This window comes from Dendrobates tinctorius, unplaced genomic scaffold (assembly GCF_039654945.1).
Source record: "Dendrobates tinctorius isolate UK_male_01 unplaced genomic scaffold, ASM3965494v1 ptg000075l, whole genome shotgun sequence".
Lineage (NCBI taxonomy): Eukaryota > Metazoa > Chordata > Amphibia > Anura > Dendrobatidae > Dendrobates > Dendrobates tinctorius.
The window spans coordinates 35,301,160-35,328,297 of NW_027361743.1; the positions used below are offsets into that span (position 1 = coordinate 35,301,160).

Here is a 27,138-nt window from a genome sequence, read left to right on the forward strand (position 1 = left end):
ACAGAATGGTTTTTAACAGGGAAAATGCAAAGTACTACATCTGGGCAATAAAAATGAAAAAAGCATATACAGAATGGGAGGAATAGGGCTAAGCAACAGCACATGTGAAAAAGACTTGGGTATACTAATAGATCACAGACTGAATATGAGTCAACAGTGTGATGCAGCAGCAAAAAAGGCAAATGCAATTCTAGGATATATTAACAGAAGCATACAGTCTAGATCACGTGAAGTCATTATTGCCCTCTACTCCTCTTTGGTCAGACCTCATCTGGAATACTGTGTCCAGTTTTGGGCGCCACATTTTAAAAAAGACATCAACAACCTGGAGCAAGCTCAGAAAAGAGCGACCAGAATGGTGACCAGTCTGCAAACCCTGTCTTATGAGGAAAGGTTGCATGATTTGGGAATGCTTAGCTTGCTAAAGAAAAGACTGAGAGGAGACTTATTAGCTGTCTACCAATATCTCAAGGGCTGTCACATTGTAGAAGGTTCATCTTTCTTCTCATTTGCACAAGGAAAGACTAGAAGCAATGGGATGAAATTGAATGGGAGGAGACACAGATTAGCTATTATAAAAAACTTTTTGACAGAGTGATCAATGAGTGGAACAGGCTGCCACGAGAAGTGGTGAGTTCGCCTTCAATGGAAGTCTTCAAACAGAGGCTGGACAGACATCTGTCTGGGATGATTTAGCGAATCCTGCTTTGAGCAGGGGGTTGGACAAGATGGCCCAGGAGGTCCCTTCCAACTCTACGATTCTATGATTCTATATATGCAGCATTTGATGGTCACTTGTGTTAGCTGTCTTGAGTTGACTTCCAGTGTTGTTCTCCATTGCCCCATTGTGTTTCTGAAGAAGGAAGGTCAGGAAGAGGAAGATTCTGCTGATTTTCATCCTGCAATATTTCCTCTAATGTTACAACCTCATCTGCTGTTTGTCATCCTGCAACATTCCCTTTAATGGTATATAACAGTGCCTGATGAATCTTTCCTAAATTCATTGGTTGCATTGTACTCAATACTTAAGGGGCCTTTACACATAGCGATATTGCTAATGCGTCACCGATTTTGTGACGCAGCAGCGATATTGCTATGTGTGATACTTACCTCCGACCGGCTCCCCCGCTGTCTGTCGCTGATCGTGCAGCCCCATTTCTCGTCGGGCGCTTACTGCTGGGCTTCCTGCTGGCGCGGACGAGCGACGCATGGACGCGGGCAAGAGGACGTCAGGATCGCCGCGTCTGAAAGGTAAGTAATGACCCCTGCTGCGTCACTACATCGCTGTGAGATCTGCCTGTGTGACAGCTCACTAGCGACCATTTAGCAATGCACCAGCGATCCTGACCGGGTCGTATCGTGGGGCCACTAGAGATGTTATCTGGCGCAAGGTGTAACAGCATATGGATGTAGCCAGACCCCGTGCCTTTGGTCATCTAACCTCCCCTGGTGTCCTAGCCAATTGGTAATTTATCCCAAACCAGTTCCCATAATCCTTCTCACCTGATACTCTACACAGTTTTATAAATTTAGGAGCAACCTAAGGGGGGCACGTGTGTCCCTGCAGCAAAAGTATCACTGCAGATAAAGCATCGAGAAGCTGCAGTTAGTCACAGCAGGAGTCAGGAGTCCACACTGTCTCTTTTGGGTACGTCTGCCGAGTAAGCACTTCCTATTACTTGGACCTGGCTTTTCTATTAACACATCTTACTCCTTCACCATGTTTACATGTGCCCTCACAGTGTTTGCTCCATTAATCCTCACTCTCCTTCACCATCTCCAAACCCCAGCACCCTCTAAACTAATAATCATCTCCCCTTCTCTCTTTCCTCCCCACCTGATCTCCTCTGCTGACCTGCTCCTCAACCTCAGATCTGTCCTACTAAAACATAAAACAAGCCGTCCACTCTCCTAACACCTGCTCTCACTTTTTATGCTTCTCCTCACTGCTGGCGACATATCTCCCAATCCTGGACCCCCACAACTCATACCTCCCCCATTACTCCCCATCCTACCGCTCCTTATCTAAAATGAACTACCGCAATCTTCCCAACATAAAACCCGTACCCTTGACGCCTACCCCCTGCTCCCTCTCTCTGAAGCACCTTGGAATGCCCGCTCCATCTGCAATAAGCTTCATGTGATTCATGACCTCTTTCTATCTCGCAATCTTGCCTTCCTTGGCCTCACAGAAACATGGTTGACATCGCCTCCCATGCTGCGCTGTGTTACGGCGGCCTCCATTTCACCCACACTCCTTGCCCTGACAACAGACAAGGAGGAGGAGTGGGTCTTCTTTCTTCTAACTGCACCTTTAACCGAATCCCATCTCTTCCCTCCCTAATCCTCCTCTCTTTTCAAGTCCACTCTGTCCGCATCTGCTCTCCCTCCAACCTCCAAATGGCCGTCATATAACAACCTCCGGGCCCGGCCACAGCCTTTATTGACCAATTCTCAACCTGGCTTCTTCACTTTCTTTCAACTGACATCACTATCATGGGTGACTTCAACATCCCCACTGATACCCTTCAGTCAACAGCCACCAAATTACTGTCCCTTACTTAATCTTTTGGACTTGCTCGGTGGTCCTCCTCAGCCACCCACATAGACGGACATACACTAGACCTGGTCTTCACCTGTCACTGCTCTCTAACTTCACCACCTCCTCTCTCCCTCTATCCGACCACCATCTACTCACTTTGTCATCCCTGTCCTCCTCACTTGACAACCCCTGTCCAGCAACATGCGCACCCCCCGAAGAAACCTCTCACACCTAGACACCCACAACCTCTCTGACTATTTTACCACTGGCATCCACATCCTCACTCCACGACACAGACAGTGCCACTACTTTTAACAATGCCACTCTCACATCAGCTATTAACGCAGTCGCCCCTCTTGTTCATGGCAGAGTGCGACTTATCAACAGACAAGCCTGGAAAAATAAGGCTGGTTTCACATTTGCGTTTTTTAGCGCTGGAAAAAAACGCATACCTGCGCATGCGTTTTTTCCCCTATATTTAACATGGGTGCGCATACCTGCGCACTGGTAAGCGCATGTATGCGATTTTCATGCGCTGCGTTTTTTTGGGGTGTGCGTTGGTATTTTCCAGACGCAGCATGTTGCATTTTTTGGCCCTTGAAAAAAGCGCATGCGCACGTATGCGCACGTTTTGCGCTAAAAGTGGCCATTATAGCCTATGGATGCGCATACGTGCGCACTGGCATGCGCAGGTATGCGTTTTTTTAGCGCTGCGTTTTTTTGGTGGTGTCCACTTGTTGTCCTAGTTATAATCTTCTAAAGTCAAAAAAAAAAAAGTCTATATAAAGGAGGTGCCTGCCAAAACTCTGCCACTACTACACTGACAGATTGAAGAGCAGACAGTCAACCAAGAACCCATTATATCAGCGAAGAATGTGAGTATATTACATTATATGCCTGTCCTTTTAAATTATGTATGTACTAATGATTTTTATTATTTTTACATGCAGTATGTCTTCAGAATCAGAGTATTCCCCATCGCGGCAGGAATTGGCGCAAGCAGACCGTGAGGTGATTATTTTTGTGCATCTGGTAAGTATATCTGCTGCTTCTCCAAATCTCTTACGTTTTTTTCAACTTTTTTAAGACATCGTCATCATCCTCTTCTGTGGACGGGACTAGTGAGGGCGAAGAGCAGGAGCAGCGAAGCCAAGTCCCGGTGGTGATACGGAATGTAAGTATCAAATGATTTGTAATGTTCTTTATTTTTTATCTTCTATTTTTACTCTTTTTTATGTTTCTTTTTTTGTAACTTTTTATTCAATTTAAATTGGATTATTCTAATGAATGTGTTTTGTCTAGGTTCCACAACGAGATGAAGACGTGTACCTGGATAATGAGCAGCTCATCAGCCTGGTCCAGGAGCGTTCGCAGTTGTGGGACAGCCGTGACCGGCTGCACAAGGACATTGTGGTGACCCGGCGGCTATGGAATGAGGTGGCCGCAGCGTTGATGGATGGCTGGGACAGCGCCACAGCATCCTCCAAAAAGGAGTTTAGTGAGTATTTCCCTGCTCTGTATTGTGCCGCAGTGACTGTTGTCCTTGACGGCACTGTTGGGTTTCGTGCTAGGTGTAGTCTAGCAGGAAACCCAACAGTGTCATCGGGGTCTACAGTGACTGCTTTGAGTATTGTATTGCTACATTGTGCCGCAGTGACTGTTGTCCTTGACGGCACTGTTGGGTTCCGTGCTAGGTGTATTCTAGCAGGAAACCCAACAGTGTCATCGTGGTCTACAGTGACTGCTTTGAGTATTGTATTGCTACATTGTGCCGCAGTGACTGTTGTCCTTGACGGCACTGTTGGGTTTCGTGCTAGGTGTATTCTAGCAGGAAACCCAACAGTGTCATCGGGGTCTACAGTGACTGCTTTGAGTATTGTATTGCTACATTGTGCCGCAGTGACTGTTGTCCTTGACGGCACTGTTGGGTTTCGTGCTAGGTGTATTCTAGCAGGAAACCCAACAGTGTCATCGGGGTCTACAGTGACTGCTTTGAGTATTGTATTGCTACATTGTGCCGCAGTGACTGTTGTCCTTGACGGCACTGTTGGGTTCCGTGCTAGGTGTATTCTAGCAGGAAACCCAACAGTGTCATCGTGGTCTACAGTGACTGCTTTGAGTATTGTATTGCTACATTGTGCCGCAGTGACTGTTGTCCTTGACGGCACTGTTGGGTTTCGTGCTAGGTGTATTCTAGCAGGAAACCCAACAGTGTCATCGGGGTCTACAGTGACTGCTTTGAGTATTGTATTGCTACATTGTGCCGCAGTGACTGTTGTCCTTGACGGCACTGTTGGGTTTCGTGCTAGGTGTATTCTAGCAGGAAACCCAACAGTGTCATCGGGGTCTACAGTGACTGCTTTGAGTATTGTATTGCTACATTGTGCCGCAGTGACTGTTGTCCTTGACGGCACTGTTGGGTTTCGTGCTAGGTGTATTCTAGCAGGAAACCCAACAGTGTCATCGGGGTCTACAGTGACTGCTTTGAGTATTGTATTGCTACATTGTGCCGCAGTGACTGTTGTCCTTGACGGCACTGTTGGGTTTCGTGCTAGGTGTATTCTAGCAGGAAACCCAACAGTGTCATCGGGGTCTACAGTGACTGCTTTGAGTATTGTATTGCTACATTGTGCCGCAGTGACTGTTGTCCTTGACGGCACTGTTGGGTTTCGTGCTAGGTGTATTCTAGCAGGAAACCCAACAGTGTCATCGGGGTCTACAGTGACTGCTTTGAGTATTGTATTGCTACATTGTGCCGCAGTGACTGTTGTCCTTGACGGCACTGTTGGGTTTCGTGCTAGGTGTATTCTAGCAGGAAACCCAACAGTGTCATCGGGGTCTACAGTGACTGCTTTGAGTATTGTATTGCTACATTGTGCCGCAGTGACTGTTGTCCTTGACGGCACTGTTTTTTTTTTATCAACAGTGGACAAAGTCCGAACACGTTGGCGTTCGATCAAGGACCGCTTCAACAGTGATGTTCGTGCTGAGGGCCAGGTTCGCAGTGGATCTGCGTCAAGGACCAGAACTAGATACCGTCACTATAACGCGTTGCAGTTCCTAAGACCGGTCCTTGCCACGAGATCGTAAGTATTATAAATTTTGGGTTTTTATTTTTATTAATCTGTGTTTTTCTAATCCACAGCTGATGCTTCTTGTAAAGGCATGGTAGTAATGATTTTCCTTTCTTCAACAGCACCTGGAGCAGCACCCTGCAACCTGGCCCTGGAGCGGTCCTTCCTCGGACGTCCTCTGACCCGTCCCAGCCATCCGACAGCCAGGAAGCACCTTGCAGGTCAACCACACACACAGCTGGTGACCAGGAAGCTGGGCCATCAGGTGTTCCCCTGTCCCAGGTCTCTGCCACTGGTTATGCGTGCACTACCCGCCAGCGGCAGAGGGCCTTGGACAGGAATGTCTTGCCCGAGTTTATGCATTTGAGCGAGACATTTAATTCCAGCCTCAAGTCACTGTCCGACAGAGTTGAAAGCGGTTTTGCACTCATGGAACGTGGTTTTAACCACTTTGAACACCGCTTCAATTCTGTAGAACAGCGCCTTGACCGTCTGGAGGCCGACCTCAACAGACCAGCACACCATTTTTTTAGTAAGATTGAAAAGGGCATGGCGGAACACCTTAGTCCTGATCAACAGCTGAATGTGCTGCAGGCCTGCAACAATGCTTTCTTGCAGGCTATGCAGCATAATCGGTACGGTCAGCAGTCAGTGGTGTCCTTTCCACCTGTGCCACCATTGACTCGCTTCACCTCACTACCGACTTGTGCTGCATACCACTGCACGGACACCTCTATTCAAAGCCAGGACACCCACCGTTACACCACCACAAGTCTGAGTGCAGCTGGTCACTTCACCGACACCACCATGGCAAGCGCTGCTCCTGTCTGGAGCACCACCGCCACTCCCATGCATGCGTGGAGCTCAGCCACCACTAGGCAAACATGGAACAGCCCTGCCGCTACAACAACGTGTAGTAGCCCTGCCACCACCACTCTGCAAACCTGGACCATCACTGCCGCCACCAGTCCTCCTGCAAGGACGAGCACTGACAACGAAGAGCAGCAGCAGCAGCCACCTCAGCAGCAGCTCCAGCCACCTCATCAGCAGCCACCTCAGCAGCAGCAGCCACCTCAGCAGCAGCAGCCACCTCAGCAGCAGCTGCAACCACCTCAGCAGCAGCTGCAACCACCTCAGCAGCAGCTGCAACCACCTCAGCAGCAGCCGCCACCTCAGCAGCAGCCGCCACCTCAGCAGCAGCCGCCACCTCAGCAGCAGCAGCCGCCACCTCAGCAGCAGCAGCAGCCACCTCAGCAGCAGCAGCAGCCACACCTGCAGACGGGGGACCTACACTCAATATTTGCCCCTACTTCAAGGCGAAATCCATCAAGGCGGGCATTGGGCCAAAGTCGGTCCAGGCACACAAGCCTACGGCGACATGCCATTACAACTAATGTACCTGAACAGATTTCCTCTCCTCCAAGTGTTCCTAGTTTGATTCCCTTAACTGGACTACCTTCCCCCACAAGTTTTGTTGCCCCTTCCCCTCAAACACCGTCTTCAACAGCAAGTGTTGCATATTCCCTGCACACCCCCAAATTGAAACCATCTGCCCCCAAACGCCGGAAAAAATAATTTTTTGGTTTATTTTTGTGATAAAAAATAAATTTACATTTGTGGTTCACCATTACTAAGTTTCATTAATGTTGTTTGCGCCGCTCACACACACTGATGGGTAAATACATGTTAAAAACCAACCCAAGGCCTAGTATAGTCATATGTGAAATAACACGGACTAGTATAGTCATACCAAGGCCTAGTGTAATAACTCGAGTTTTACCAACTTGGATCTGGTTTCATGAAAAACAAACTGTTGAAACTTGTCTTAAAAATAAGTTTCTTTCTAGTTTCACCAGTTTGTTTTTTGTGAAACAAGATGCTAGTTGTTAAAAATCGAGTTATTACAGTAGGCCTTGGTATGACTATACTAGGCCGTGGTATTTCACATATGACTATACTAGTAGGCCCAAGGCCTACTATACTCATATTTGAAATACCACGGCCTAGTATAGTCATTCCAAGGCCTAGTGTAATAACTCTAGTTTTACCAACTAGAATCTGGTTTCATGAAAAACAAACTGTTGAAACTTATAAGTTTCTTTCTAGTTTCACCAGTTTGTTTTTTGTGAAACAAGATGCTAGTTGTTAAAAATCGAGTTATTACAGTAGGCCTTGGTATGACTATACTAGGCCGTGGTATTTCACATATGACTATACTAGTAGGCCCAAGGCCTACTATACTCATATTTGAAATACCATGGCCTATTATTGTCATTCAAAGGCCTAGTGTAATAACTTGTAAGTTGGAATGGAGCAGATTACATTCATCCACTCAATGCTGACTTGTATTCCCCATGGACTTTCATTGGGGTTGGGTTTTGAGGGTTGTGTTTTGAGAAAATCACATACTTTGTTTTCAACTAGTTGCACAATTTTCTCTTGAAAAAAAATGGTTTCCTGATTCATGGCCTGCAGCTTTGCTCGTTCCAATATATTTCACGCAGACTAGCAATGCTGCATTTTAACTCATATGTGTATTTACCTGCCCAGGTGTGTGAACATCAAAAAATTCAGTTATACATGGGAAGTTTTTTATTAAATTGGAGTTTCAAAAATATAGTGCACTCAGTAATGGTATCAAATAAGGTTTTTTATTACCATAAACAAACAAAAACATTACACCATTTCATCTTGCCAGTGCACCCGTCCTACATCAGAAATAAAGTAGGCCGCAAATTGGTCCCTCATTTGGCCAACTTCAACGGATGACCTGAGAGTGTGCTGAGTGAATTCAGGCAATGGGTTAGGAGCATCATCGTCCAGTTCAAAGGTCGGGTGCTCTTTAGCCATCACAAAGTTATGTAGAACCACACAGGCCTTCACCACCTCATCGACTGTTTCAAGTTTAAGATTAATGGCCGTGCCCAGAATTCGCCATCTGGAAACAAGAATCCCAAAAGCACACTCGACAGTTCTTCTGGCCCTGGTCAGCCTGTAATTAAATATTTTTTTGGTGTGGTCCAAGTCCCGGCTGGAGTAGGGTTTCAGTAAGTTTCCGCACATTTGAAAAGCCTCATCGCCAACCATTACAAAGGGCAGTGGCGGAGCTTCGGTGTGAGGAAGAGGCCGTGGCATAGGGAAATTAAATTGGTTGCCATACAACCTCCGGCCCATGTCTGAGTTTTTAAAAGCCTGTGAGTCATTACCACGGCCAAATGCTCCAATGTCCACTGCTACAAACATACATCCGGCATCCGCAATCGCAATGAGTACTATTGAAAAGTACTTTTTGTAATTATAGTACTCAGATCCCGTTCTTTGGGGTTTGATGATCCGTATGTGTTTACCATCAACAGCTCCCAAACAGTTGGGAAAATTGCATACTTTCCAGAATTTGTCAGCAATTTCCATCCACTTTTCAGCGGTGGGCAGGGGCATAAATTCTGGGCAAAGAACATTCCAGAGAGCCCGGCAGGTGTCAGCAACAATTCCAGACAAGGTAGAGATTCCAATACGGTACCGGAAGTGTAGTGAAGATAGGGTTTCTCCAGTCGCCAGGAATCTGTGAACAGACAAAGAAGTAAAATTAATATTTATGTATATTATTTTAAAAAACTATAAAATAAAATATTAGTACATTCACGAAAACTAATTACCCACGGTTTTGAATACTAAACTTAAAAAAAAACCATCAGACCGCACCCCTTGGTTTTTAAAACATACCGTAATGTCACCAGTAGCCGTTCCTCAGGAGGAATCGCACGACGGAGCTGTGTGTCCTGTCTCCGGATGGATTGTTGGACACGAGCAAGCAAATCCATGAAACTTTCGTGGGACATCCTGATATAATCTGTAAATTTCTCCGGGTTTGCCTGTAGCTCGCTGTAGAGGGTGTGGTATGCCCCACGGCTCTCCCGGAGTTCAACAATCGGATGTATCCACATACGCCGCCGTCTTCGCTGCCTCTCTCTCTTCCTTTGTTCATGGCAAGCAACTGCATACGCCTGAGCCATCGCGATGTCCAAATCCAAGTTGAAGTGAAAACTCTTCCAGCGCAGATCCATGGTCACGAGAAGAATCAAGCAAATGTGAAGAATACTGTAGACAGGGTCTATATATTAACATACCACACCCACAATGAAGTCCCATTGGTCTTGTGTGTTGTTGAATGGTTGTTTTTTCATTTTTGTGGGGTTTTTCCAAAATCTGTAAAAAAACGCAAACGCACAAAAAACGCATACAAACGCGCAAAAACGCTGCGTTTTTTTCCTGCATGCGCACAAAAATGCTTGAAAAAAAACGCAGCGTTTGTATGCATTTGTATGCGTTTTTTTAATGCTTTTTTTGCGGGAAAAACGCGCTGCAAAAAAAAGCAAGTGTGAAACTAGCCTAACACCACTAAAAAGCTCCGGCAAGTGTCCAGGGCTGCAAAGCGGCGTTGGAATACCACCATGGTTACTTACCGGTAGCCGGTTTTTCCGGAACCCATGACAGCACCACCTGAGAGAGGGATCCGTCCCGCCAGGACAGGAACCTACTGAGACATAAGGGGCGGCACCTCTCCCCCCGCTTCAGTTGGGTTACAGAGCATTGAGAGGACTTCCCGGTTAGTTACATGTTTAATCCAACACCACAACACTCAAAACACCCTACTAATTGTGCACACCCATACAGTGAAAAAGGGGGGGAATGTACGGGTGCTGTCATGGGTTCCGGAAAAACCGGCTACCGGTAAGTAACCATGGTGGTTTTCCCTTCACCCATGACAGCACCACCTGAGAGATTTTTGGAGACTTCGAAACACCTTAGGGAGGGACCACCGCTTGCAGCACCCTTCTACCAAAGGTTAAGTCAGCAGAGGAGGATAGATTTAATCTATAGTGCTTAAAGAAGGTTGAAGGTGAGGCCCAGGTAGCGGCCTTACAAATCTGTTCGATTGATACCTCTGCCTTTTCAGCCCAGGAGGTCGCCACGGCTCTGGTGGAATGAGCCTTGATGCCGTCAGGAATCGGGATACCACTAGCTGAATAGGCTACACTAATGGCTTCCCTAATCCATCTAGCAATAGTCCCTTTTGAAACCCCATAGCCTTTCCTGGCACCCTGAAAAGCTACGAATAGGGACTGTGACCTCCTCCACTGGCTAGTGGCAGATATATATTCTACGAGAGCCCTTTTAACATCCAGACTATGGAATTTTTCCTCCCCCAGATTTTTCGGATTTTCGCAAAAGGATGGAAGGACAATTTCCTGACCCCGATGGAAATCTGATACTACCTTGGGCAAATAACTGGGGTCTGTTCTTAATACTACCCTATCCTGAAAGACTTGCATATAAGGAGGATTTACTGAGAGAGCCTGTAAGTCGCTTATCCTGCGAGCTGATGTGAGGGCTACTAACAGGATTGTTTTTAGGGTCAAGAACTTTAGGGGTAGCTGATGTAATGGCTCATACGGATCTTTTGTAAGGGCTTCTAACACCAGGTTTAAATCCCAGGGGGCTATTCTGGGTATTGGAATAGGCTTAGCTCTATGGCAGGATTTAATAAATCTGGCTATCCACCTATCTGATGCCAGTTTGCAATTGTAGAGCGCCCCTAGTGCCGACACCTGAACCTTAAGTGTGTTTACTGCTAACCCCATCTGCAACCCAGATTGTAAGAACTCTAGGATGGCCCTAATCGGGGGTTCTTTTCCTAACGGCTTACCCAAGAACTGTAGGAACCTATCCCATGTTCTGCCGTAGATGTTAGTAGTCACCGGTTTCCTGCTTTTTAGCAGAGTGGCCACCAGCCCAGGGGAGAACCCCCTATCCATTAAAAGCGACCTTTCAAATTCCACGCCGTCAGATGGAATCCTTTGACCTGAGCGTGCAATATTGGACCCTGAGCTAGTAGGTCCGGGATTTCTGGCAGAACCCATGGATCGGAGAGGGACATCTTCCGTAGCAGAGCGAACCAGGGCCTTTTTGGCCAGAATGGAGCTATTAGAATCACCCTGGCTTGATCGTTTCTGATTTTTCTTACCACAGTTGGGATCAGAGCTACTGGGGGGAACGCGTAAGCCAGTCTGAAGTTCCACTGGATGTGCAACGAGTCCACTGCCCATGGATTTTCCCTCGGGTTTAGAGAGCAGAACCTTTCTGTTTGCCTGTTGTGCTTGTTTGCAAAGAGGTCTATCACCGGTTCCCCCCAAAGCTGAATTATCTTTTGAAAAATGGACCGGTTTAGCGCCCATTCTCCTTGCCTCAGGGTATTGCGACTCAGGAAATCTGCCTCCATGTTTTCTGCCCCTTTTATGTGTAGGGCTGTCACAGAGTATAGGTGTTCCTCTGCACTGCTCAGAATGTCTGTTGCTGCTTCCATTAAGGAGTGTGATTTTGTCCCACCTTGGTGGTTGATGTATGCCACTGCTACCTTGTTGTCTGACATGATGCGTACGTCTCGACCCTGGAGTAGCGGAATGAAGTGGCTTAGGGCCTTGCCCACTGCCCACAGTTCTCTCAGGTTGGAGGATGCCTTCCTTTCTTGAGGTGTCCAGGAACCCTGACCTATGAGGCCCCTTAGGTGTGCCCCCCACCCCGAGGAGCTTGCATCTGTTAAAATTATATCTGTCGCCTGTCTGTCCCATGGTATTCCTAAGGTCAGATTTGTCCCGTTCAACCACCAGTTGAGAGAGTCTCTGGTTTTTGAGGAAAGCTCCAGCTTCCCTTCCAAACTCCCTCTTAGCGATCTTTGTGCTCTTAGTATCTCCCCCTGGAGTTGCCGGGTGTGAAACTGAGCCCACCTGACCGCCGGAATACAGGATGTTAGGGTACCTAGTAGGGACATTGCTTTTCTTAATGTCATACATGGTTGGTTTCGGCCCGCCAAGGCCAGATTTTGTACCTTCTCTATCTTGGACTCTGGGAGCAGACACTCTTGCCTTTCTGAGTCCAGTATAAATCCTAGGAAGGTCTGTTTCTTTAGGGGTTGTAATTTTGATTTTTTGAAATTGACTATCCACCCTAACTCTTGCAAGGTGTTGATCACCTGAGTCAACTGTGCTGTACAGTGGTCCTCTGAACTGCCCACTATAAGAAAATCGTCCAGGTATGGTATTATGACCGTATCGTGAATCCGGAGAAAGGCCGTCACTTCCGCTATGACCTTGGTGAAGACCCTCGGGGCTATGGATATGCCAAACGGAAGAGCCCTGAACTGAAAGTGCCTTAGTGTGCCCTGAATATAAAGCGCTACCCTCAGGTATTTCTGGTAATCTGGATGGATAGGGATGTGATAATACGCATCCTTTAAATCGACTACGGCCATGAAGCAATCTTGATGTAGCAGCTTCACTGCCGTAGTCACCGATTCCATCTTGAAGGTCGGGTTCCTTATCCAAAGATTGAGGCGTCTGAGATTTATGATTGTCCTGAACGACTGATCCGGTTTTTTTATTAGAGAAAGGGGTGAATAAAACCCCTTTCCTTCCTGTAAGCGTGGCACCTCGGACAGTACCCGCTTGTCTATCAGGCTCAGGATTTCTGTTTCTAAGGCCAGTTGTTCTTCGGTCATCTTCCTGATAGGTGTGATGACGACCACGGGTTTTGGCTGACGAATAAAGGGGATTTTCAGGCCTTCTTTTAGGATGCTCAGAATCCAGGTATTGGAGGAGATCTTTTCCCAGGCCTGGAAAAAGAGTGCCAACCTCCCTCCTACTGGAATACCGGCGTCATTGTGGTGACTTTTTTGAGGTGGAGGTGCCTCCACCAAACATAAACCCTGATTCTTTCTTTCTTTTATCCTCCCATCTTCTCCTGTCAGCGGGAGGACGCCCTCTATTGAATCTCCCCCTCCAAAAGGGCTGTCTCCTCTGATCCATAGGGAATCTGGGGAAGCCTTTTTTCTTATCGCCTGCTTTCTCCAGAATATCGTCCAAGTTCTTGCCGAACAGGAATCGACCATCGCAGGGGAGAGAGCACAATTTGGCCTTGGACTGAAGGTCACCCGGACAGCCCTTAAGCCAGAACGCGCGTCTAGCAGCATTTGATAGTGACGCTGCTCTGGCTGTCAATCGCATAGAGTCCGCCGAGGTATCTGCCAAAAAGCCGCTGCCCCGTGCAAGAGATACATGTCTGATAAGATCTTCTCTCTTGGGACCCTTGACGCCAGCTTCTCTTCTAACTGCTGCAGCCAGATCATGAGGGAGCGTGCCGTGCAGGTGCCCGCTATCGCCGGCTTTAGACCTCCTGCTGTCCTGCTGTCGCTTCCCATGCGTGCCTCAAATATGAGTCCGCTTTTTTGTCCAGCGGGTCTCTAAGAACCCCTGCATCTTCCAAGGGCAGGGCCGACCTTTTGGAAGATCTGGACACCGCTGCATCTATTTTTGGGACTTTGTCCCATACCTCCGTATCCTTGTATTCAAAGGGGTATCGTCTCTTAGAGGCGGATGGAAGGGCCCCCGATTTTTCAGGCTTTTTCCACTCCTTCTCAATAAGCGCCTGGATTTTCGCGTTTACTGGAAAGGTTCGTTTTTTCCTCTCCTGAAGCCCCCCAAACATGACGTCCTCTAGGGTTTTAGCAGCCCTTTCTTCCTGTAGGCCCATTGTGGTTCTAATGGCCTTTAGGAGGGCATCTGTATCTTCTACAGGGAAACATGGCTTACCCCCTGTGTCACTATCTGAGGAGTCTGAGGAGGATGATTTTTCCGCCTGAGATGATACTGACGCGGAATCTGAGGGGGAACTAGGGAAATCCTTCCTGCTTTTTTTCCCTTTTTTCAATAAGGACTTAATTGAGCCTTCCATTTCTGACCTGAGGGCAGATATTAGATTGGCTGCGAAACTAGGCGCTTCCTCCGCCATAGTCCGCTGAATGCACGAAGCACAGAGATCTTTTTGCCAGTCTCTTGCTAGGGGAGATTTACATATAGCACAACCCCTATTATTCTTCTTGCTTCCCGCTTTTCTGGGCCTTTCCTACAGGGTGAAGCATACAATAGAAAACCCCTATTAAAATACTGTTAACATTCACGAAGATCACTCACCACCCGTAATCAAGGGTACCGGACTTGGAGGCTGCATCGTAGCACCTGACCCGCGCTCTTTGGACCTTGAGGAGTGCCCCGACCTGCGGCTGGGGCGACTGCTGCTTGAATGGCTTCCATGCTTCCTGCCAGAGGGCTGTGAGGGAGGCAGGGACGCTGAACGTTCCTGCTCGGACTCCATTTTGCACCGCCGATCTACAGCTGTCTTCCTCCTTTTAAATTGCATGCCTCCGCCTGGTGAGCGTCTTCCTCCCCTCCCCCCTGCGACCGCCGGCCTAGCGCTTCAGAAGCCGGCTGGCGTCGCACCCGGCGCCATTACACCGTCGCCTTCTGCTGACGTCAGCCGGCGCACCCAGCATTCCAAGCGCCGCTGACGTCAGCGGCCGGAAGATGCCAGCGTCTCTCCCCTACCACGGGGATCGAGATGCGGCGTGCGCGAGGGGAGGGCGAACCCAGAGCCCCAGGGACCCCGGGGACTGCGCTTCCAGGACCCGACGGCCGGCGCTACAGGTAAGCTACCTGTTCTTCCCGCGCCGGGACGGGCCTGGGTCTTTTATCTTTTTCTTCGCCCATGACAGGCACCGCCACAGTGGGATTCCTTCCAGGACAGGAACCCAACTGAAGCGGGGGAGAGGTGCCGCCCCTTATGTCTCAGTAGGTTCCTGTCCTGGCGGGGCGGATCCCTCTCTCAGGTGGTGCTGTCATGGGTGAAGGGAAAAAAACAAATTTGCAAGATGACTTCACTGCATTCAAACAGGCAACACTCGCTTTCAAATCTGCCTTCACCTCTGCTAAACATGTCTACTTCACAACTCTCATATCTTCCCTATTCTACAACCCCAGTTATTCAAAACTTTTAACTACCTCCTCCGCCCACCACTGCCCCCTCGAACCTCCCTCATCTCTGCTGAGGACTTTGATCGATCTTATTTTTGAGGTGTGTGGCAAACAAGGCAAGTATTCATTGTTCAACCACCTCAACCCCTTTGTATACCAGACCAATGCCCAAATCCCATAACCTCACTCTCCAACATCACTGAAAAGGAGCTTGTCTCCTCTCCAAATCGCACCTCACCACCTGTGCACTCGACCCCATCCCATCCCATCCCATCCCATCTCCTCCCCAACCTCACCACCACTCTTATCCCATCCCTAACCCACCTCTTCAACCTATCACTAACTTCTGTTACCTTCCCTTCTGCTTTCAAACATGCCACAATCACGCCTATCCTTAAAAAAACCAACCCTCGACCCAACCGCTATGTCCAGCTATAACCCAATATTGCTGTTCCCATTCGCTTCCAAACTCCTGGAGAAGCACGTCCACGCTGAACTTTCCTCCCACCTCTCATCTAACTTGCTCTTTGACAATCTACAATCTGGTTTCCGCCCCCATCACTCTTCTGAGACAGCCCTGACCAAAATTACTAACGACCTACTTACAGCCAAAGCTAACAGACAATATTCTATACTCCTCCTTCTAGACCTGCGCTCTGCTTTCGACACAGTTGATCACTGCCTCCTACTACAGATCCTCTCCTCTTTTGGAATCAAACACTTCGCCCTACCCTGGATCTCCTCATACCTTTCCAACCGCACATTCAGCGTCTCCCACTCCCACAGTACCTCCTCATCCCACCCTCTTTCTGTTGGAGTCCCCCAAGGCTCTGTTCTAGGACCCCTACTCTTCTCAATCTATACACTTGGCCTGGGACAACTCAAAGTCACATGGATTTAAGTATCACCTGTATGCTGACGACACTCAGATCTACCTCTCTGGCCCAGATGTCACCTCTCTGCTGTCCACAATTCCTGAGTATCTATCAGCCATATCCTTCTTCTCCTCTCGCTTCCTCAAACTCAACTTGGACAAATCTGAACTCCTTATCTTTCCTCCATCTCACAGATCTTCCTTACCTGACCTATCACAATTAGCGATATCACTCTTTCCCGGTACCGGCAGTCCACTGCCCTGTCCCTCAAAAAGCACATTCAAGCTCTTTCCATCTCCTGTCGCCTCCAGCTCAAAAATATTTCCAGAATCCATCCTTTCCTCAACCCTCAATCTACTAAAATGCTTGGGCATGCCCTCATCATCTCCCGCCTTGACTACTGCAACATTCTGTTCTGTGGCCTCCCTGCTAACACCCTCGCACCTCTCCAGTCCATCCTTAACTCTGCTGCCCGACTAATTCATCTCTCTCCTCGCTACTCCTCCGCTTCTCCCCTCTGCAAATCTCTTCACTGGCTCCCATTCCCTCAGCTTATCCAGTTCAAATTACTAATACTAACCTGCAAGGCCATCTATAACCTGTCTCCTCCATATATCTCTGAACTAATCTCCCGATATCTTCCCTCATGTAATCTTCGGTTCTCCCAAGACCTCCTTCTGTCCTCCACACTTATTCGCTCCACACCCAACCGCCTCCAAGACTTCTCCCGAATATCCTCCATCTTCTGGAATTCTTTGCCCAAACACGTCCAACTATCAACCACATTTGGATCCTTCAGAAGGAACCTGAAAACCCACCTCTTCAGGAAAGCTTACAGCCTGCAATGACCCTGCTGCCTCCTCACCACTACCGGAGCTACCGCCTCACCAACACCAGAGCTGCTGCAACCCCCCAACCTACTGTCTCCTTCCACACCATCCTGTAGAATGTAAGCCCGCAAGGGCAGGGTCATCTCCCCCTGTATCAGTCTGTGATTGTTTGATTACTTTAAGTGATATCTGGAATTTGTATGTAACCCCTTCTCATGTACAGCACCATGGAATCAATGGTGCTATATAAAATATATATATATATATATATATATATTTGAATGTATGTATGTATGTATGTATGTATGTATGTATGTATGTATGTATGTATGTCACCAATCACAAAGCATCTTTCATTTCACCAGAGCTGTTCAAAAGAAGCTGAGCTGTGATGGGTTGCTATGAGCAACAGTTTTCCTTGCAACCAATCACTAAGCATTCTTCATTTCACCAGAGGTGTTTACAGGGAATCTGTGACCCCTTTTTTGAGATATCTTATAATGATATCATTCAATTGTGTGTCACATAAGGATTCTCTTAGTACTTTTGCTTCCCCCTGACCCTGCACCTTTCATGCATAAATACCTTTTTTATATTGGTTCAGATGTATGTAAACTGCCACGGTCCGGTCCGCTGGGCGGGGCTTATTCAACTGCTCCCCCCTCCCTGTCTTGTTCTACGCATTTCCTCTCCTAAAGTGATCCCCGGTATGGAAGTTAGGACCGTTCCACTCAGCGCTGTGCTTCTGACACCAGGGCCTCTTTAAAGGGATTATTGGTAAGGAAGTTAGGGCAATTCCACTCAGTGCTCTGATTCTGACCCCAGGCCCCTCTTTAAGGGATCCCCGGTATGGAAGTGAGGGCAAATCTACTCAGCACTCTGGTTCTGACCCCAGGCCTCTCTTAAAGGGTTCTCCGGTATGGATGTTAGGGTAAATCCCTCAGCGCTCTGATTCTCACCCCAGGCTTCTATTAAAGGGATCATTGGTATGGAAGTCAGGGCAAATGACTCAGCACTCTGGTTCTGACGCCAGGCCTCTCTTAAAACGGGATCCCCGGTATGGAAGATAGGGCCATTCCACTCAGTGCTATGGTTCTGACCCCAGACTGATGGGATGATGTGGGATATTAGGGGTAGTAGTCCGGTGGTGCTGGCTGACGGGATGATATTAGGGGTAGTAGTCCGGTGGCTCTGGCTGACGGGATGATGTGGAATATTAGGGGTATTAGTCCGACGGCTGTGACGGGATTATGTGGGATATTAGTGGTAGTTGTCCAGTCGCTATGGCTGACAAGATGATGTGGGATATTATAGTGAATGCGGCTATGCGGAGTGGGCGGGGCTATATAATATATATATATTTATTATCATTTGTTATAACTAACCGTAGTTAGTATGCTCGGGCAGCGCCGGGCTCTTCAGCTAGTATTAATAATAATGATTTCCTGTTGACATAGTAGTGCACCAAGCATTCACAGATCCATGTGTGTGGCATTGAGTCATAGGCTTTCCTATAGTCAATCCAGTCTGTGTTAGGGTTGATTTGTCTTGATCATGACTCTTGACTGGGCTGACCATAAGCAGCTGGTACTTGGAGCCTCTGGTGTTATTCCCAGTGCCTTTCTGAGCTGGAATTTATGTACTGACTCACATGGTTCTGTAGCTTGGTGGCCAGACAAGAGTTTCCATGTTGTTATTGGGCAGTAGTTGGTTGGAATTGTTCCATTGTGAGGATCCTTCATGATCAGAGCATACACACACACACTGAATGTTTATATTTTTCTACAACTTTTGACTTTTTTTTGCCAGCAATATTTTAGTATATAAAGCCAAGCCACAGTCTGCATTGGCCCTGTATGTATATTCCATAGACCAACACCCCATTTAGGAAGTAGAGGTAGGACCAATGTTGAGAAAGTTTTTTTGTTTTGTTTTTTTAAAAAAAGATCATTTTAGGAGTTAAGCTGGAGTTTCGATTCATAAACCATTTATTTAAATTATCATGATTATATAGCCATTCTGACATTTTCAATGTAAGCATACTAGCCTCATCAGGTCTGATATCTGTTTATCAGTTTATGAAGCTTGTATTGCAAAACCTGTGGCAGATCACTGTAATAACACTTCAGCCCTTTCTTTATCACTACAGAAATCTCAAGAGCACAGGTGGACTCAGACACTGCAGATAGGAGTGAAGAGGAGGTTTGGGTGGGATGCACAGATCCATGTGCTCCATGTGACTGCAGTACATTTGACGATGCCATTGAGCTACTAAAAATAAGGAAAACCAAGGCAGCAGCGGCCATTCCTATAAATGGAACAGAAATCTGACATAACAATGGATTCTTTCAAGAATTTACTAGTCTCAGTGGTGCAGCCTTCCTCACAGCTGGAGAAGCTCTGCTGCACAGAATTTCTAGCTTTCTACTTAATGAAAATGTGACTAACACGCTTCTCTGCAGACAACAATAACAACCATGGTAACGCAAAATCAGCAGCTTAAAAGTAGATGGAAATGCACTTGGTTTCTTGCTGTTTTGAAAAATGCTATACTTGTTTTCTGTGCAATTACAGGAAAATTTGGGGGGAAAAAAGCAAAAAGCATAAATACCAATATATTTGAAACCATGCTGGATGAAGGTGGACATTGTTTGCTCAACACGATGAATCAACACTGCACATAATGCTGGCATTCAGCTAAAAAGGAATGAGGGAGGAGCAGAGGAAGGCGAGCCCTGGCAGTCAGCTACTCTCAGCCAATCAGCATCATAGGAATATTCTCAGACTTTGTGATAGGGTGCTGTCACAAAGCTCCCCCCTAGTGTCACCTCCAGTAGGATGCAAGTATTAGCACACAGGCTTTCCTTACATAGAAGATTTACTTTGCACCCTTCAACCAGTGCAACACAGGTTGGATATACAAATTTGGCTTATATTCTTACAGTACTGATCCAGGGATAAGTAAAAAAACAAAACAAAACATAAAAACAAAAAAAACACATACGCGGTTGCAGAATTGCACTAAAATTTGCTCCAATAGAGAACATATGTAAACAATGTATGGAGTCAGAATAGATCTACTCTTGGGTACTGCAGCTTATGTACTATTCAAGTGAATGGGAGAGAAGGTGCAGTACCTGAGAGCGGCCAATAAGCAATGTATGGAGCCGCACTGCTCTGGCACCGTACACAATGTGAATTTATTTGCACGTCCTATTCCATCAGTCATGACAGTGGTCTGCGGCCACTAAAATGGAGGAGAGCATTCTGCCCCTTACATATCAGCATCCATTCTGCTTTTGATTAGCTGGCCTGTCATGACCTATTTGTTGCCATGACGCACATGTGACATGGCGCAAAGCCAGCTAATCAAAAGATAAGCTGCAGACTCCGACAGGTAAGTTCTCCCGCTCCTTTCCCATTCTAATGGCAACAGACCACTATCATGGATAATGGAATGGGATTGATTCGCACTAACTTTGATCCCAATTGTCGAGCCATCACCCCGGACGCTCCCTTTAATAAATCTGTCTAAAACTTTGAGGTCATGGCCATTCTTGGCATTGCACCACCACTTTTTTTTAGCTTTTGACAAGTGCAGAGCAATAGTGAAAATTTTCAAATTTTTGACTAAATTAGGAAAAAAATCCTTTGCTTTAAACTTGACCTCATTAAACCAATTACCCATCACGGCATCCTATAGTAGACAGATCAACTGTCTCACTGCTCTTACAGTAAAGAATCCATGTCTAGAGTTTGGTGAAAACTTTTTTTTTTCATTTTTTTCAAAGCTAATCCTTGATGATCACTGGAAAAAGTAAAACAGGATTTTTGGTTGCTTACCGTAAAATCTGTTTCTCGGAGCCTTCATTGGGGGACACAGGAACAATGGGTGTGTGCTGCTGCTACTAGGAGGTTGCCTTATGCCGTGAAAAAAAATGTTAACTCCGCCTCCGCAATATTCCTCCCCCCCGATCGGCTGTAGTACAATCAGTTAGTGAGAAAGCAGTAGGAGAATTCATCATATTGGCATAACAAGCCACTCAAATAATCATAACACATAATATAAACAAGGAAGGGTGCTGTGTCCCCCAATGAAGGCTCCGAGAAACAGATTTTACGGTAAGCAACCAAAAATCTTGTTTTCTCTATCGCTTCATTGGGGACACAGGAACGATGGGATGTCCTAAAGCAGGCCCTGGGAGGGAGAAAACAGGAACTTCATTCAGGTCGGAGAACTCACCACTGCCGCCTGTAAAATTCTTCTGCCTAGGCTGGCATCCGCCGAAGCGTAGGTATGGACCTTATAAAACCTTGAAAAGGTACGAACAGAAGAGCAGGTTGCCGCCTTGCACAGTTGCATGGCTGATGCCCTATGGTGCGCCAGACCCAGGAGGCGCTCACAGACCGGGTAGAGTAAGCCTTAACCCCAGAAGGCAGTCCCCTGTTCTTAAACCGGTAGGTCTCTTGAATTGCCATTCTGATCCAGCGGGCGATTGTAGCCTTAGAGGCTGGCAAAGCCTCTTCTCGCCCCACTTGGAATGACAAAAATTAAGTCTGTCTTCCTGAAGGGAGCAGTCCTAGCTTATTCAAAGAGCGCTCCAGAGGATGCGTTGGAGCAGGCATAACGAAGGATTATATCCTCATTCAGGTGAAAAGCGGACACCACCTTGGGAAGGAAGGAAGGGGGAGGCTGCAAAACAACCTTATCTTGGTGAAGAATCAAAAAGGGAGGGCGACACGAAAGGACATTGAAACTTCCCAGAGAGGTTCAAAGGGAGAATCTGTCAAAGCTCCCAGGACCAGATTAAGATCCGAGGGGGCCACTGGAGACCTGTACATAGGGGCTGTATGTGCCACCCCATGAAGAAAGGTTTTAACCTGCGGACGAGAAGCTAAATTCTTTTGAAAAAGAATATTGAGTACTGATACTTGGCCCTTTAAGGAGGAACTCAGGGCAAGACCAGCATCTAACCCTGCCTGAAGGAAGGCTAGGACAGATGGTAAGGAACAGGACATAGGTGTGATGTGATTAGATTCACACGAGCTAAAGTACGCCTTCCAGATTCGATGATAGACCCTGGAGAAAGAAGGCTTCCTTGCCTGGACCATTGTGCTAATCACCCGGTCCGAAAACCCAGCCGCTCTCAGTATCATGGTTTCAACAGCCACGCCGTCAAATTGAGAAACCGAGAATTCGGGTGGTAAAACGGTCCCTGAGCCAAAAGATCTGGTCTGTCGGGGAATTTCCAGGGGACTTCTGCGAGGAGATTGATTATTTCTGTGAACCAGGCCCTCCTCGGCCAATACGGAGCGATCAGTATGACCGGCACCCTTTCTGCTTTGATCGTCTTCATCAACCTGGGAAGGAGAGGAAGGGGAGGGAACAGGTAAGGGAGTCTGAACTGTGACCATGGAATGGCCAGCGCTCCGATCCCTACTGCAAGAGGATCGCGGGACCGAGACAAACTGTTGGACCTTTCTGTTCTGCCAGGACACTAGAAGGTCGATATCCGAGGTCCCCTATTGAAGACAGATCTGACGAAATACCTCCTGATGTAGGGACCATTAACCTGCCGTGAGCCCTTCCCGGCTGGAAAGTCGGCGGCCCTTTTGTCTATGCCGGGCATGTGAACTGCCGATATTGCCGGAATCGATGCTTCTGCCCAGCTGAAGATTTTGGATACCTTGGCTATCGCCCGGGAGCTCCGGGTCCCCCCCGGTGGCTGATATATGCCACTGCTATGACATTGTCAGTTTGAATCCGGACCGGGTGGCCTTTGAGGAGTCCTCCCGAATAAAGGAGGGATTGAAGGATGGCCCTTAACTCGAGAACATTGATCGACAGCGAGGATTCTTGAGTCGACCAACGTCCCTGAACCGTCAACTGACCAAATACCGCCCCCCAGCCTAGGAGGTTGGCATCTGTGGTTATCATCTGCCAGTGGACGGGAAGGAAAGACCGACCCAGATGAACAAGAGGGGAGGTTAGCCACCACCCGAGGGACTGTCTGGCCTGGATAGAAGGGCAAAAAAGGTGATCCAGAGAGGGGATGGACCTGTCCCGGTGCAGGAGGATGTCTCTCTGAAGTGTTCTGGAGTGGAACAGGGTAAAGGGGATTGCTTCTGAAGCTGCTACCATCCTCTCCAGAACCTTCATAGCTGAGTGGAAAGACAGGAGTCGGGATTCTAACAGAGGGAGAAAAACCCTTGAATGACTGGTGTTGAATAGCATGCCTAAGAACTCTAGGTGCTGTGTTGGCGTAAGGCAAGATTTTTCCCTGTTGATAAGCCATCCAAATCGGGTCAGAGTGTTGAGGACAATGGATATGTCTTCCTGAGCTTGAGTGAAGGATGGTGCCTTGACGAGAATATCGTTGAGATACGGGACTAGCACTATGCCCTGGACCCTTAAAATGGCTACCAGTACTGCCAAAATCTTTGTAAATACCCTGGGGGCTGTTGCCAGACCAAATGGTAGGGCCACAAACTGAAAATGATCCTGTTGGATAGCGAAGCGCGGAATTTCTGGTGTCCCGAAAAAATAGGAAAGTGCAGGTAGGCGTCCCGAATGTCTATGGAGCACAGGAATTCCTGTTCCTCCATAGAAGCAAATCACCGAGCGAATCGACTCCAGCCTAAAGCGACGTAGGCAAACCCACTTGTTCAACCTCTTGAGGTCTAGTATCGGCCAAACTGAGCCATCCTTCTTTGGTATCATGAACAGGTTTGAGTAAAAACTTGTGAAACACTCCTGCTCGGGAACAGGGATGATTACTCCTGAGCTGAGGAGGGAGGAGATGGCAGAAAAAAAACCCGGAGTCAGAGAAGCGTCTCTTGGTGGCCGGGATACGAAAAATGGTCTTGCGGAATCGATTTGGAGTCTATTTTGTATCCTATGGATACCACCTCTTTTACCCAAGCATCTTCGACAGAACTCAGCCAAATGTCCCTGAAGAAGAGAATATGACCTCCTAGCTTGGGAAAAAAGCTGGGATCCTTGTAAGCGTCAGGCTGAAAAGGATCTGCTTGGCCCAGTCCTGGCAGATTTGCTGTGGGAGCTACGGGAACGCCATGAAAAGGTGACCCGAAAGGACATTTTCTTTTTATCCTTAGGCGCCTGTGATCTCTGTGAGCCCTGGGCATAAGCGTCTGTCGTTGGAGTACGACGAAAGGAACGAAAAGGTTGGGCCTTTCATTTCAGGGGGTATCGGCGAGACTTGGACTGAGGGAAAAGGGAGCTTGTGCCCCCGGTAGCGTCTTTAATGATTTGGTCCAACATTGGACCAAAGAGGCGGAAACCCTGAAAAGGAAGACCAGTAAGGGATTATTTTGAGGATAAATCAGATTGCCAGGCTTTTAGCCAGACAGTCCACTGGACAGCTACCATGTTACTGGATGCTTGAGCTGCCCAAGACGCGGCGTCCAAGTCTGCCGATACCATATACCCCCCTGCCTGTGAGATCTGGTCCGCGAGATCCGCTAGTTATGTCGGTGGTGCCCCAGCCAGAATGCCCTATCTAAGTTGTTTGGCCCATTTTGTAATCGATTTAGACACCCAAGCTGAAGCAAAGGCAGGACATAATATGCCTCGAAGGCAGATTTCGCCAAGGATTCTACCACTCTGTCATTAGGGTCCCTGAGGGCTGCCCCACTGGCGAGTGGAAGAACTGTGTTGGTAGATAGTCTCGACACTGGCGGATCCACCAAAGGGGAGGCTGTCCAATTGGCAGTGAGTTCCGGAGGGAAGGGATACAGGGTCCCAAAACGACTTCCTCTCTGAAACCGCCTAGTCGGATTCTCCCTCTCCCTAAACAACACTTCCTCAAAATCTCTGTGGGAAGCAAAGACTTTGGAGAGGGATTTAAGCCGCTTAAACGAAAACGCCTGATCAGCGGGTTTCAATGCGGAGTCCTGAATATTAAAGGTCTCATTGACCGCTTCAATGAAGCCCTGGACCATATCATTGATGTCCTGGGAATGCTCTGGTCCATACTCCGAACCCTCCTCTGAGGGAGTCTCTGATAACGCCTTGCCTGATTCCGGGGAGGAGGATCGGGATGAGACAGACTGCCAGACAAACTCTGGTGGTGAGATGGAGCAAGAAGGGAACCTGGGCTGGTGGTCCTGTCTGAACCTCTTACAGCCTCTAGAAGACCCAAAAAAGGACTCCTTCGGCATACCGGAAGCCACTAGAGTTTGAAGTGGCAATTTGTCGAGTACCGTTACCAAGGTCTGCGACACCTTAGTAAGATCGGCCATGGGTTTAGACAAGGAGGAAGCCCAATCTGGACAAGGGATCGCACTGTCCCCTGAGGCAAAGGTTGACCCCTGGGCGGCGGGCAAGGCAGCATCATCAGCCTCTTGAGATAATGCAGGAGTTCTGGCAGGAAAGGAAGGGGGGCTGCTCCTGCTTTCCTGCGTAGGTGATACAGTGGGTTTAACTACAGTCCAGGCACAGAGGGGAGGACTGACCTGAAGGTAGCCTGCCATTACATGAGGTACATACAAAGTATTTAACCATTGTAGCAGATGAAGAGGAGGAAGAACGGGACCGCTCTCCCTTGGGCATACTGACTGTCCCACTAATAGATGCTGGCAGTTAGGGGGGTAAAGAGAGAGTGACAGCTGTTGCGCAACTCACGGTACTGATGTCCTGTGTCCCCAATACTCCGTCAGAAGGGCCAGCTGGATCCCCTTCAGAGAAAAACACCACTGACCCGAAGAGAGAGGGGGAGAGAGAGAGCCAGAATGGACAGCAGATGCAGCTGTCCAGAAGCATTATATGCCCACCGGAAGCCGGGGGGCGGAACCAGGCTCCGGGACCCTTGGAGTACCAAGATGGCGCCGTCCCGGAAGAAGACGCTAGGGTAGGGGGCAAAGCCAACCCCGGAAGTGCTTCACCTGAGAAACGCGCGCTGGGCCCGGCATGAAACCAGGGGCTGGATTTTTCGCATCCCTGCCCCCGGGGTATTGGCAAACCACACCGCAGACCCAGGAAAAAAGGACAGGGGGACACCAAGATGGGGCCGCTGTGCCGGAATGCGGGAAAGGAGCGAACCGCTGGGTTCTGCGTGGAGCCGGGGTCTAGATCCCCTACCCCTGCTCCGAAAAAGTAAACTTGTCAGTAGCCCTCCATTATCTTCTTTCTTCTTCCTGTATTGCGATAAGCGAAAGAGGGACAAAAAGAAAAAAAATAAATAATAATAATTAAAAGGCAAAATGCTGCAGCCTCTTGCTTACTGCTCAACCTGTGAAAGGGAGCAGTTTTACCTGAGAGAAAAGATTGCTGTCCCAAATCTTTTACTACAGGGCGTCTCCCTCAACCATCAGGCTCTGGTGGGCGAGTGGTAGGAGGCGGAGGTCAGGACCGGGTCCAATCACCTAAACACACTTCTGTGTTAGGGTATAAGGTCCTGCCTATGGGAACTATGAGAATACGGGTACTCCGTACGCCTTACTCATAGCTCCTGAGCGGGAATACAGTAGTGGTTACCTAAAAGGAAACGACGCACATTGGAGGTAGGTATGGGTCTGGTGAGAGACCCCTGTCCACCTCCTGCTGACACTAAGCAAAAAACTGATTGTCCTACTGCCGGTCGGGGGGGTGCATACAGCGGAGGCGGAGTTAACTTTTTTCACGGCATAATGTCAACCTCCTAGTGGCAGCAGCACACACCCATGGGTCCTGTGTCCCCTAATGAAGCGATAGAGAAATAAGTTCCTTACCTTGTCATCCTTTGCTCTTCCTCGGACATCTCTTTCCCGATTTGAAGCCTTGTCATTTTTTGAAATGGGATGCGCTCTACCAACAGGGCCATGTGGTTGGACACCTGGAGATTCTTTACGTGAGAGTTTTACATCTCTATTAGGTCTTCTGACCTGGGGAGGAGCCCTGATAAGCAAAAGAGGAAACCATAATTTTAATTTAAGCCCATCTACCAATGTCTTCAA

At 48.0% G+C, this 27,138-nt stretch overlaps 1 protein-coding gene across 2 annotated transcripts in view; it reads right to left on the reverse strand.

Moving 5' to 3' along the window:
- KATNAL1 (katanin catalytic subunit A1 like 1) overlaps positions 1–27,138 on the reverse strand; it is a 226,701-nt gene that overhangs the window by 124,287 nt on the left and 75,276 nt on the right. For both annotated transcript variants that reach the window (XM_073583164.1, XM_073583165.1), the window contains exon 4: positions 26,914–27,079. In XM_073583164.1, coding sequence (XP_073439265.1) covers positions 26,914–27,079 — 166 coding nt within the window. The remainder of the gene's footprint in view (positions 1–26,913; positions 27,080–27,138) is intronic.